Raw genomic sequence first — 13,487 nt, forward strand, 5'->3', positions numbered from 1 at the left:
GAGATTATTGTGGACTTCAGGAAACAGCAGAGGGAACACCCCCCTATCCACATCGATGGAACAGTAGTGGAGAGGGTAGTAAGTTTTAAGTTCCTCGGCATACAAATCACAGACAAACTGAATTGGTCCACCCACACAGACAGCATCGTGAAGAAGGCGCAGCAGCGCCTCTTCAACCTCAGGAGGCTGAAGAAATTCGGCTTGTCACCAAAAGCACTCACAAACCTCTACAGATGCACAATCGAGAGCATCCTGGCGGGCTGTATCACCGCCTGGTACGGCAACTGCTCCGCCCACAACCGTAAGGCTCTCCAGAGGGTAGTGAGGTCTGCATCACCGGGGGCAAACTACCTGCCCTCCAGGACACATACACTACCCGATGTTACCGGAAGGCCATAAAGATCATCAAGGACAACAACCACCCGAGCCACTGCCTGTTCACCCCGCTATCATCCAGAAGGCGAGGTCAGTACAGGTGCATCAAAGCTGGGACTGAGAGACTGAAAAACAGCTTCTATCTCAAGGCCATCAGACTGTTAAACAGCAACCACTAACATTGAGTGGCTGCTGCCAACACACTGACTCAACTCCAGCCACTTTAATAATGGGAATTAAAACAACTTCAGGAGTTGGTTCCTGTACAGGAACCAAATCAGCGGAAATTCCAGAGCGCCAACTAATTGTACTCGTTAAAACTCAAACTTTCATTAAAATTCACATGCAGGGTACTCAATTCAAGCCTCACTCGTTGTGAATATAGCCAACATGTCAGATTTGTAAAATGCTTTTCGGCGATAGCATGCAGCCCCCAGAAACACACAAAAGGGATGTAAACAAAGAAATTAGCGGAGCCGGCGCTACCCAAAACGCAGAAATAAAATATAAAACATTCATTACCTTTGACGAGATTCTTTGTTGGCACTCCTATATGTCCCATAAACATCACAATTGGGTCTTTTTTTCGATTCAATCGGTCCATATATACCCAATATATCCATTTATGAACTGAAATCCATGTAAAAAGGCACATTTCCCAACGCAACGCAATTTTTAAATATTCATAAAGTTGCCTATAAACTTTGACAAAACACTTCAACCTACTTCTGTAATCCAAGTTTAGGTATAAGTAAACGTTAATAAACGATCAAATTGATCACGGAGAGATCTTTATTCAATAGCTAGAAGTTTACAAAAATAATTCCAGTTCCTCACGGACATTTTTTTCTGTGGCGCACCTGAAGACCGGATGTGTTATTGACCAATCTAACCAAGGATAAAGTACCCTGGTAATCACAACACTGGCGACATCGTGTGGAATATTTAGGAATTGCAAACACAGTTTCATCATTTATGACAAGCCTTAGACAATACAAACACTGGCGGATGGATTTTTCTTTGTAGATTTTGTGATGAGGTTTTCTTGCGATTTTGACAACGGAACTCGTTCTGTTATAGTCACAGACACCACTGAACCAGTTCTAGAAACGTCAGAGTATTCCTGGCATGAGTAGCAGGACGTTGAAATGTTGCACGATTTTTAACAGAATTTTGAAAAAAGTAGCACGCTCTCTAACAGGTTTTAATGGGAAATTATGTAAAATATATCACTAGCCACTTTAAACAATGCTACCTAATATAATGTTTACATACCCTACATTATTCATCTCATATGTATACGTATATACTGTACTCTATATCATCTACTGCATCTTTATGTAATACATGTATCACTAGCCACTTTAACTATGCCACTTTGTTTACATACTCATCTCATATGTTTATACTGTACTCGATACCATCTACTGTATCTTGCCTATGCTGCTCTGTACCATCACTCATTCATATATCTTTATGTACATATTCTTTATCCCCTTACACTTGTGTATAAGACAGTAGTTTTGGAATTGTTAGTTAGATTACCTGTTGGTTATTACTGCATTGTCGGAACTAGAAGCACAAGCATTTCGCTACACTTGCATTAACATCTGCTAACCATGTGTATGTGACAAATAAAATTTGATTTGATTTGGTCAGGTTGGTGACAAAGAAAAATCTAATTAAATCAAACTTTATTTGTAACATGTGCTGAATACAACAGGTTACTGTGAAATGCTTACTTACAAACCCTTTAACAACAGTGCAGTTCAAGGAAGAGTTAAGAAAATATTTACCAAATAAACTAAAGTAAAAAAGAATAAAATAGTAGCACAATAAAATAACAATAACTGGGCTATACACAGGGGATACCAGTATCGAGTCAGTGTGCAGGGGTACAGGTTAGTTGAGGTAATTTGTACATGTAGGAAGGGGTGAAGTGACTATGCGTAGATAATAAAACAGTGAGTAGCAGCAATGTAAACATAAATGGGTGGGGGAGCAATATAAATAGTCCGGGTGGCCATTTTATTAATTGTTCATGAGTCTTATGGCTTGGGGGTAGAAGCTATTAAGGAGCCTTTCGGTCCTAGACTTGGTGCTCCGGTACCGCTTGCCGTGCGGTAGCAGAGAGAACAGTCTATGACTTGGGTGACTGGAGTCTTTGACCATTTTTGGGGCTTTCCTCTGACTCCGCCTAGTATATAGGTCCTGGATGGCAGGAAGCTTGGCCCCAGTAATGTACTGGGCCGCACGCACTATCCCCTGTAGCGCCTTGCGGTCAGATGCCGAGCAGTTGCCATTCAAGATGCTCTCAATGGTGCAGCTGTAGAACTTCTTGAGGATCTGGGGACCCATCCCAAATATTTTCTGTCTCCTGAGGGGGCAAATGTGTTGTTGTGCCCTCTTCAGGACTGTGTTGCTGTGTTTGGACAATGATAGTTCGTTAGTGATGTGGACACCAAAGAACTCTCGACCTGCTCCACTACAGCTCCGTCGATGTGAATGGGGGCCTGTTCGTCCCGCCTTTTCCTGTAGTCCACAATCAGCGCCTTTGTCTTGCTCACGTTAAGGGAGAGGTTGTTGTCCTGGCACCACACTGCCAGGTCTCTGACCTCATCCCTATAGGCTGTCTCATCGTTATCGGTGATCAGGCCAACCACTGTTGTGTCGTCAGCAAACTTAATGATGGTGTTGGAGTCGTGTTTGGCCAAGCAGTCGTGGGTGAACAGGGAGTACAGGAGGGGACTGAGCACACACCTCTTAGGGTGGGGATAAGCACGTCAGGAAGTCCAGGATCCAGTTGCAGAGGGAGGTTTTTAGTCCCGGGGTCCTTAGCTTAGTGATGAGCTTTGTGGGCACTATGGTGTTGAACGCTGAGCTGTAGTCAATGAACAGCATTCTCACATAGGTGTTCCTTCTGTCCAGGTGGGAAAGGGCAACGTGGAGTGCGATTGAAATTGCATCATCTGTGGATCTGTTGGGGCGGTATGTGAATGGGAGTGGGTCTAGGGTATCCGAGATGATGCTGTTGATGTGAGCCATGACCAGCCTTTCAAAGCACTTCATGGCTACCGACGTGAGTGCTACGGGGCGATAGTCATTTAGGCAGGTTACCTTTGTTTTTCTTGGGGACAGGGACTATGGTGTTCTGCTTGAAACATGTTGGTATTACAGACTAGGTCAGGGAGAGGTTAAAAATATCAGTGAAGACACTTGCCAGTTGGTTCACGCATGCTCGGACTACATGTCCTGGTAATCCATCTGGCCCCGCGGCTTTGTGAATGTTGACCTGTTTAAAGGTCTTGCTCACATCGGCTACCATCACACAGTCGTCCGCAACAGATGGTGCTCTCATACATGCTTCAGTGTTGCTTGCCTCGAAGCGAGCATAAAAGGCATTTAGCTCGTCTGGTAGGCTCGTGTCACTGGGCAGCTCACGTCCCGGTTTCTCTTTGTAGTCCGAAATAGTTTTCAAGCCCTGCCACATCCGAGGAGTGTCAGGGCCGGTGTAGTAGGATTACATCTTAATCCTGTATTGAAGCTTTGCCTGTTTGATGGTCCGTCTGAGGTCTTATAAACGTCCGGATTAGTGTCCCGCTCCTTGAAAGCGGCAGCTCTAGCCTTTAGCTCGATGCGGGTGTTGCCTGTAATCCATAGCTTTTGGTTGGGATATGTTTGTTTCGGTCACTGTGGGACGACGTCGTCGATGCACTTATTGACGAAGCCGATGAGGTGGTATACTTGGATGAATCCCGGAATATATTCCAGTCTGTGCTAGCAAAACAGTCCTGTAGCGTAGCATCCATGTCATCTGACCACTTCCGTATTGAGCGAGTCACTGGTACTTCCTGCTTTAGTTTTTGCTTGGAAGCAGGAAAACTTGGAGGATAGAATTATGGTCAGATTTGTCATATGGAGGGCGAGGGAGAGCTTTGTAAGCGTCTCTTTGTGTGGAGGTAAGGTGGTGTAGAGTTTTTTTCCTCTGTTTGCACATGTGACATGCTGGTAGTAATCAGGTAAAACGGTTTTAAGTATTCCTGCATTGAAGTACCCGGTCACTAGGACCGCCACTTCTGGGTGGGCATTTTCTTGTTTGCTTATGGCCTTATACAGCTCGTTGAGTGCGGTCTTAGTGTCAGCATCGGTTTGTGGTGGTAAAAAGACGGCTACGAATAATATAGATGAGAACTCTCTTGATAGATAGTGTGGTCTACAGCTTATCATAAGGTACTCTACCTCAGGCGAGCAATACCTCTAGACTTCTTTAATATTAGACATCGCGCATCAGCTGTTATTGACAAATAGACACACACCCTTGCCCCTCATCTTACTAGACGTATCTTCTCTGTATCTTCGCTGTAGTCGCAGCCAAAGGTGCGTCAACAAAGTACTGAGTAAAGTGTCTGAATACTTATGTGAATGTGAAAAACGGTTAATGCTTTGTCATTGTTGGGTATTGTGTGTAGATTAATGAGGGGAAAAAATGATTTAATCAATTTTAGAATAAGGCTGTAATGTAACAAAATCTGGAAAAGTGAAGGGGTCTGAATGCACTGTACATACACATACTGTACATGCAGTACACATTCAGTGCCTTCAGAAAGTATTCATACCCCTTGACTTTTTCCACATTTGTTGTGTTACAGACTGAATTTAAAACATATTAAATTGAGATTCTGTGTCACTTACACACAATACCCCATAATGTCAAAGTGGAATTATGTTTTTAGAAATGTTTACAAATTAAAAATGAAAAGCTGAAATGTATTGAGTTATTATTTTGTTATGGCAAGCCTAAATAAGTTGAGGAGTAAAAATTCACATAATAAGTTGCATGGACTTAACTCAGTTTGCAATAATAGTGTTAATATTATTTTTAAATGACTACACCCCCTCTGTAGCCCACACATACAATTATCTGTAAGGTCCTTAAGTCGAGCAGTGAATTTTAAGCACAGATACCACCACAAAGGCCAGGGAGATTTTTCTACAAGAGCAGACATTGATTATCCCTAAAACTCAAGGCCAAATATACACTGGAGTTGCTTACCAAGACGACATTGAATGTTCCTGAGTAGCCTAGTTACAGTTTTGACTTCAATTGTCTTGAAAATCTATTGCAAATGGCAATGATCAACAACAAACTTGACAGAGCTTGACAAATGTTTTGAAGAATAATGGATAAATATTGCACAATCCAGGTGTGCAAAGCTCGTAGAGACTCTTAGAGACCCAGAAAGACTCACAGCTGTAATCTCTGCCAAAGATAATTCTAACATGTTTTGACTCAGGGGTTTGAATACCTATCTTATCAAGATAGTGTTTTATATTCTACGAATTAACAAAAATATAGAGAATTAGTCTTCCTCTTTGACATTGCAGAGTATTTTGTGGCGATCGTTGACAAAGATGTTACAATTAAATTCATTTTCATCCCACATTGTAACACAACAAAATGTGGAAAAAAATCAAGGGGTGTGAATACTTTCTAAAAGCACTGTACATGTTGCGGGGGGCTGACACACTGGGTGCCCAGGGAGCTGTTGTTGTGGGGAGTTAAGTGTTTTGCTCAAGGGCAGGCAATGGCGTCTAGGATCTGATAACAGCAACCTTCCTGTTGCCAGCTCTCACCTTCCGGTGGCTGTCTCGCCTCTCGAACCACTTAGGTTACCTGCCGCCTAGGAGGCAACGTCCTGGAATGGAACGTCGTATCAGAGCGGTGGGTGACCAAATATGGCCGAAATAAGCACAGCATCCAGAGGCAGACGGCCAGATGAGACCCTTCACGTCTTAACATTCCCCTCCTCATCTACACTGGAACTGGAACCCAACAAATGACATTCATTATGAGAGATTACATTTATTCTCAAATAAGATCATCTTGGAGGTTTGTGGTATTTTTCATATGGCACCAGGACCAGACACATCAATGGTGCATGCTTCGAATGATATAGGCTATGGACGTTATTGTCAGAATCATCGGTAAACCCAGACCAATGTGATGTACACTGACCATCTTTACATAGTGACTCTGGTCTCTGTGCACCCAAAAACTCATTTTTCTATCCTCCTCTGCTGAACAATTTAGAAGTTCACTTCAATGTTTACATGTTTAGTCAAGTTTTTAATTTTTTAATTTATTTTTATGTTCAGTCAAGTTACCGAAAGCCAATGTGAGAAACTTCAGAGATAAAAGAACATGGTCAGGCTCTGGTATAGTCACTCTTTCTGGGCTATGTCCCAAATGGCATCATATTCCTTATATAGTGCACAATTTTTGACCAGAGACCTATGGGCCCTGGTCATAAGTACTGCAGAGCACTATGTAGGGAATAGGTTGCCATTTTGAATCCACCCATTATTTATGTGAGGTGGTCTAGATAGCATTTCCCTGGAGGCCATTTTGAGGAGGTGATAGACTGACTGATGTTTGGGAGAGAGAGCGGTATGGCACTGCACCATTCCAACACTGACAGACTACAGTACAAAGGCAGGCAAGCAGGCGTAAGGCATTAGGCGTATACTGGCATCCAACAAAAACACACTCTCCTATACCTCATTTCACAACCATGAGGTAAGATGGTCATTAGTGCTTAATAGCCAGTGCCAGACGAGGAAGGTTTTAAGAAAATAAACCCAACTCTGTAACATGCCAAAAACCTTTACCTAAGAAAGATAGACCACTAACAAAGTAAAGAAGAATGATAGTGAGTTTTTTGTTTATTTAGTTTTCCAATTCTTAAAAATATCGCCTCTCGCCTGTCTACCTACAGTATATGTATATTTGGTTACACTGCGCAGAGCTATTTTTCCACATGACCTCTAGCACTGGAAAACTCAGGGGGAAAAGGACACTTTGGAGAAAGTGAAAAATGGAGTATCGCATGAAGACTGGACAGTTAGTCTGCATCCCAAATGGTACCCTATTCCCGACACATGGGCCTTGGTCAAAAGTAGTGGATTATGTAGGGAATAGGGTACCATTTGGGATGCAGCCAAGATAGACTGTGGGGGCTGTGAACTGGATCATCAGTCAGTGGCACACTCCCCTCTGCTAAGGCACTGGATTCACTCCGTGAGTCTTTACCCATCACATTCCACACTCCACTCCACCTCCAGACCATGTGTGCTCTCCTGTGAGTTTACACAAAAACAGATGAGCAGATCCCAAGGGATTTGAACAGCATCAATTTGGAGGTTGCGCAGGGCCATGGATACGGTATACAGAGTCTGTCATTGTGTGTGTGTGTGTGTGTGTGTGTGTGTGTTTGTGTGTGTGTGTGTGTGTGTGGACTGTAAGTGTGTGTGTACATGTGTGTGTGTAATGTGTGTGTGTGTGTGGGTGTCTGTGAGCGTGTGTAATGTGTGTGTGTGTGGGTGTCTGTGAGCGTGTGTAATGTGTGTGTGTGGGTGTCTGTGAGCGTGTGTAATGTGTGTGTGTGTGGGTGTCTGTGAGCGTGTGTAATGTGTGTGTGTGTGTGTCTGTGATTGTGTGTAATGTGTGTGTGTGTGTAATGTGTGTGTGTGTGTGTCTGTGAGCATGTGTAATGTGTGTGTGTGTAATGTGTGTGTGTGGGTGTCTGTGAGCGTGTGTAATGTGTGTGTGTGTGTGTGTGTGTGTGTGTGGGTGTCTGTGAGCGTGTGTAATGGGTGTGTGTGTGAGCGTGTTATGTGTGTGTGTGTGGGTGTCTGTGAGCGTGTGTAATGTGTGTGTGGGGGTGTCTGTGAGCGTGTGAATGTGTGTGTGTGTAATGTGTGTGTGTGTGTGGGTGTCTGTGTGTGTGTGTAATGTGTGTGTGTGTGGGTGTCTGTGAGCGTGTGTAATGTGTGTGTGTGGGTGTCTGTGAGCGTGTCTGTGAGCGTGTGTAATGTGTGTGTGTGGGTGTCTGTGAGCGTGTCTGTGAGCGTGTGTAGTGTGTGTGTGTGTGTGTATGTGTGTGTGTGTGGGTGTCTGTGTGTGTAATGTGTGTGTGTGTGGGTGTCTGTGAGCGTGTGTAATGTGTGTGTGTGTAATGTGTGTGTGTGTGTGGGTGTGTGTGTGTGTGTGTAATGTGTGTGTGTGTGTGGGTGTCTGTGAGCGTGTGTAATGTGTGTGTGTGTGTGGGTGTCTGTGAGCGTGTGTAATGTGTGTGTGTGTGTGTGGGTGTCTGTGAGCGTGTGTAATGTGTGTGTGTGGGTGTCTGTGAGCGTGTCTGTGAGCGTGTGTAATGTGTGTGTGTGTGTGTGTGTGGGTGTCTGTGAGCGTGTGTAATGTGTGTGTGGGTGTCTGTGAGTGTGTGTGTGTGTGTGTGGGTGTCTGAGCGTGTGTGTATGTGGGTGTCTGAGCGTGTGTAATGTGTGTGTGTGTCTGGGTGTCTGTGAGCGTGTGTAATGTGTGTGTGTGTAATGTGTGTGTGTGCGTAATGTGTGTGTGTAATGTGTGTGTGTGTAATGTGTGTGTGTGTGGGGGGGTGTCTGTGAGCGTGTGTAATGTGTATGTGTGTGTGTGTGTGTGTGCAATGTGTGTGTGTGTGTGTGTGGGGGGGGTGTCTGTGAGCGTGTGTAATGTGTGTGTGTGTGTGTGTAATGTGTGTGTGTGGGGGGGTGTCTGTGAGCGTGTGTAATGTGTGTGTGTGTGTGTGTGTAATGTGTGTGTGGGGGGGTGTCTGTGAGCGTGTGTAATGTGTGTGTATGCAGACGTAGAGTGTCTTCAGAAAGTATTAACACATTTACTTAACACGTCACAAAATAAGTTGCATGGTTTCACTCTGTGGGCAATAATAGTGTTAAACATGATTTTTGAATGGCTACCTCATCTCTGCACACCACACAAATAAGTATCTGTAAAGTCCCTCAGTCGAGCAGTGAATTTCAAACACAGATTCGACCACAAAGACCAGGGAGGTTTTTGCAAAAGAAGGGCACCTATTAGTAGATGGGTAAAAAAACGACAGACATTGAATATTCTTTTGAGCATGGTGAGGTTATTAATTACACTTTGGATGGTGTATCAATACACCTAGTCACTACAAAGACACAGCAACTCAGTTGCTGGAGAGGAAAGAAACCGCTCAGGGATTTCTCCATGAGGTCAAAGTTGACTTTAAAACAGTTACAGAGTTGAATGGCTGTGATAGGAGGAAACTGAGGATGGATCAACAACATTGTAGTTACTCCACAATTCTAACCAAAATGACTGAGTCAAAAGAAGGAAGCTTTTATAGAATAAAATATTCCTAAATATGCATCCTGTTTGCAACAAGGCACTAAAGTAATACTGCAAAAAAATGTGGCAAAGCAATTAACTTTTTGTCCGGAATACAAAGTGTTATGTTTGGGGAAAATCCAATAGGATACATTACTGAGTACCAATCTCCATATTTTCAAGCATAGTGGTGGCTGCATCATGTTATCAGTATGCTTGTAATCGTTTAGGACTGGTGAGTGTTTCAGGATAAAAAATAAATGGAATGGAGTGAAGCACAGGCAAAATCCTAGAGGAAAACTTGGTTCAGTCTGCTTTCCACCAGACACTGGGAAATCAATTAACCTTTCGGAAGGACAATAACCTAAAACACAAGGCCAAATCTACACTGGAGTTGCTTACGAAGACAGTGAACGTTCCTGAGTGGCTGAGTTACAGTTTTGATTTAAATCTACTTGAAAATCTGTGTCAAAACCTGAAAAAATTGTTGTCTAGCAATGATCAACAACCAATATGACAGAGCTTGAAGAATTATGAAAAGAATAATGGGCAGGTGTGGAAAGTTCTTAGAGACGCACCCACAATCAAAAATGTGTAATAAGTGAAAGGGTAAGAATACTTTCTGAAGGCACTGTATGTGTAGTGTGTACGTGCGTGTTTGAGACTCACCAGTGGAGACGGAGCGCGTGCAGGAAGGCGGACAGGCCTTCCATGATGAGCAGGATGCACACGGTGAGCATGGCGAAGGCCGCGAAGATGATTGACAGGCCGAAGAAGCCGCCTCCGCTCCTGGAGGATAGGCCCAGGTGCATCACCATCGTCCAAAGCACCTCCGACAGCTCTGTGGATAGAGAGACAGAAAGAAGGAAAGAAAAAAAGAAAGATAGAAAGGGGAAAGAGAGGTAGAAAGAGACAGACGGGAGATAGGGAGGTGAGAAGTGAGTGTTGTAAGGCGTTCATTCCACCAGTAGGTCGTTATCCACCAATTAGTGTCAACCCTCTTGCCATGTAGTATGTGCATGATTGAGTAAGTGAGAGATAGAAAATAACCGTATTGCATGTGCACTATGCTTGTGTTATGAGTGCGTGCCTACTCGTTGTGTGTGTGCGCGCGCATGTATTTCTAGGTGCACAGAGTACGTAGTTACATGCACGTGCACAGTATATTCAGCTGTGTGTAGAGTGTGTGTGCAGTGTGTGGGTAATACTCACGTGCATGGGCCAGACTGAGGGCCCAGAGTCGCAGGTAGGAGGCAGTGTTGGAGATGCAGCCCAGGCAGTATTCTATGGTGTGGATGGCCTGATGGACCGCCACATCTCCAAAGTCAAACTGCAGAGAGAGGAGGTGCTCATCAGGGATGTGTTCTAAGATCAATGCTCCTTCCATTTGAACAGCATGTACACTAAGACCTACTGCCATTCTGATGGAAACTAGATGTCTACTATTAACAATGGTCATTCCACTGGAAGCTACACAGATCTAGGCTATGGTCATGGTCAGTAGGAACAAAACAGGAAAAAAAGGATTTGAAAGAGAGTAAAAAGGAAAGAAACAGGGAGGTACCACCTGAGCTTGTCTAATAAAAACACAGATTTTTGTTTTCCATTGCAAAAAGGTTTTGTTACAGTGTGCCCTGCTGAACATGACTCTGGCTGGTGCTGTTCAAATTCACTTTACAGTTGACTGTAAGTATGCTGTAATTCCATACTGAGTGAATTGTACCTCAAGAGGTTGCTTTATCTAATCTATCCACAACTACCGGTAATGTGGCTTTCTTCCCTTGCGTATGAGATGTGAAAAACATGAGAATCAAAATCATTCAGTTTAGCTTGGCAAGGGCAAGGCTTCCTTTTTCCATCCCTCTCTTTTGTCCTTCGATCCGCTCACAGTTCACGGAAAAGCCAGCGCTGGCTCTCATTGTTCTACTTGAAAAGGGCTTCCAATGTGATTCGCTAAGAAAAACAACACTACTGCACAGTACATGTTGCAATGGCAAATGTAAGAAGCTGAATAGCTCGGATATTGGTCCAACATCCAGATATCAATAGCAAAACATTAGAGCAACAATAAAATATTCATCCAACATCCAGATATCAATAGCAAAACATTAGAGCAACAATAAAATCATGCCTTTTTGATATCTCAATGCACATTGTTGGGATGGATGGACTGAGGATTGGTGAGAAAGGAGATGCAGAGAAAAAGAAAAAGTGAGCAATCAGATGGTATGGATAAATGTTAGTTAATGAAAGGGAATCCAATCAAAACTGGTTTTTGCTACACACACACACACACACACACACACACACACACACACACACACACACACACACACACACACACACACACACACACGCTGTCCCACCACCCGCCAATCCCTCTTTACGCTACTGCTACTCTCTGTTCATCATATATGCATTGTCACTTTAACCATATCTACATGTACATACTACCTCAATCCGCCTGACTAACCGGTGTCTGTATGTAGCCTTGCTACTTTTATAGCCTCACTACTGTTTTTCACTGTCTTTTTACTGTTGTTTTTATTTCTTTACTTACCTATTGTTCACCTAATACCTTTTTTGCACTATTGGTTAGAGCCTGTAAGTAAGCACTTCACTGTAAGTGCTACACCTGTTGTATTAGGCGCACGTGACAAATAAACTTTGATTTGATTTGATGCACACACATGTCATTCTTGGGTGGTTGACAGAGAGTGGGTAGGTAGGCAGGTTGGGTAAACAGACAGCGCGCAGAATACTGTCATTGGGGACAGGCAGACGCACAGCATGCCGGGATGCACGGCCTGGCTCTTACCGGTTCCTCCTCTGCATGCTTGAAAGTAAGCAGAGGTCAAAGGTTAGTGGCAGGGATCAGGAAGCAATTTGTTATATGACTACCGTGATGGCAAAAATGATCACAAAAAAATGAATAGCATGCGTTGCATGCATTACATAACGTTCTATGGCTCTTTGCGACAACATAATAACAGTTTTAGTTAATCCAGCATTTTGCTAAATGTTTAAACTTTCAGAATAGGTGCCAGAGAATGTCTGGTTGGCCTTCCAGTGAATCATTACTTTAAAAGATGCTCCCAACACCCACAATGAAATTATGTCATCTTGGACACAGTACATGATCACATTTCATAGTAGTCGTAGTTTGTATTACAAAACAAGCCAGCATTTTTTTTGTAAACATACAAACCTTTTCATCAGAAATCATCAAAGTATACTCTTATTGGACTATCAAGTACACTTTCTCTGTAAAAACAAACCTCTTACCAGGATATATAATGTAACATTAGGCCTACATGAAAAACCCAGAACCTCTGACTCAGAAACAATATTTTCCAAATTCCATTCCCTGATGCAATGACTCACTAAGACTGGTTCTCATGCAAAATCACCTCACTGTTTACTCTTCTGAACCCACTGTGAAACAGAAAATCCATTTCTTATCTCTTCCATTCACTCCCCCTGCCCTCACTTGTACCCACATCCCCTCCCCTTCACTCAATAACACACAGAAAGCAATGCTATTTGAAACACACGTCTAAGAGGAAGACGATGTAACGAAGCTACGTAGTGAGGGTACATTAATGGGTTTTATGTAGCTGCGACAGGTTATAGCAAGTCATTGCTGCTGCATAAGGAATAGAGTGAGGCAGTATGTTCTGTAGTCTACAAAGATACCACAAATTCCGTACAAAGGTCCACAGACTCATTCCTTCAAATGGTTTGAGAGAAAGATCCAGAGGAAGAGCTATACTGTAGCTATGAACGAGAGGTCTTAAACGGTGTGATAAAGAACGGGATCATTTCAAATGAGAGAGGGGAACGAAGTGCTTTCTAATGAGAAAGAGATACAATGTTTGAAAGGGAGAAAGGTCATAATACATGTTTTAGAATGGCAGAAGGAAGA

At 43.3% G+C, this 13,487-nt stretch overlaps 1 protein-coding gene across 3 annotated transcripts in view; it reads right to left on the reverse strand.

Moving 5' to 3' along the window:
* The window catches only part of LOC135504822 (V-type proton ATPase 116 kDa subunit a 1-like), a 41,322-nt gene that overhangs the window by 4,734 nt on the left and 23,101 nt on the right, over nucleotides 1-13,487 (reverse strand). For all 3 annotated transcript variants that reach the window (XM_064923703.1, XM_064923701.1, XM_064923702.1), the window contains exons 19-21: nucleotides 12,381-12,398; nucleotides 10,775-10,892; nucleotides 10,232-10,403 (exon numbers count right to left, since the gene is read on the reverse strand). In XM_064923703.1, the coding sequence (XP_064779775.1) occupies nucleotides 10,232-10,403; nucleotides 10,775-10,892; nucleotides 12,381-12,398 (308 nt within the window). The remainder of the gene's footprint in view (nucleotides 1-10,231; nucleotides 10,404-10,774; nucleotides 10,893-12,380; nucleotides 12,399-13,487) is intronic.

The sequence above is a fragment of the Oncorhynchus masou genome, chromosome 18 (assembly GCF_036934945.1).
Source record: "Oncorhynchus masou masou isolate Uvic2021 chromosome 18, UVic_Omas_1.1, whole genome shotgun sequence".
Taxonomy (NCBI): domain Eukaryota; kingdom Metazoa; phylum Chordata; class Actinopteri; order Salmoniformes; family Salmonidae; genus Oncorhynchus; species Oncorhynchus masou.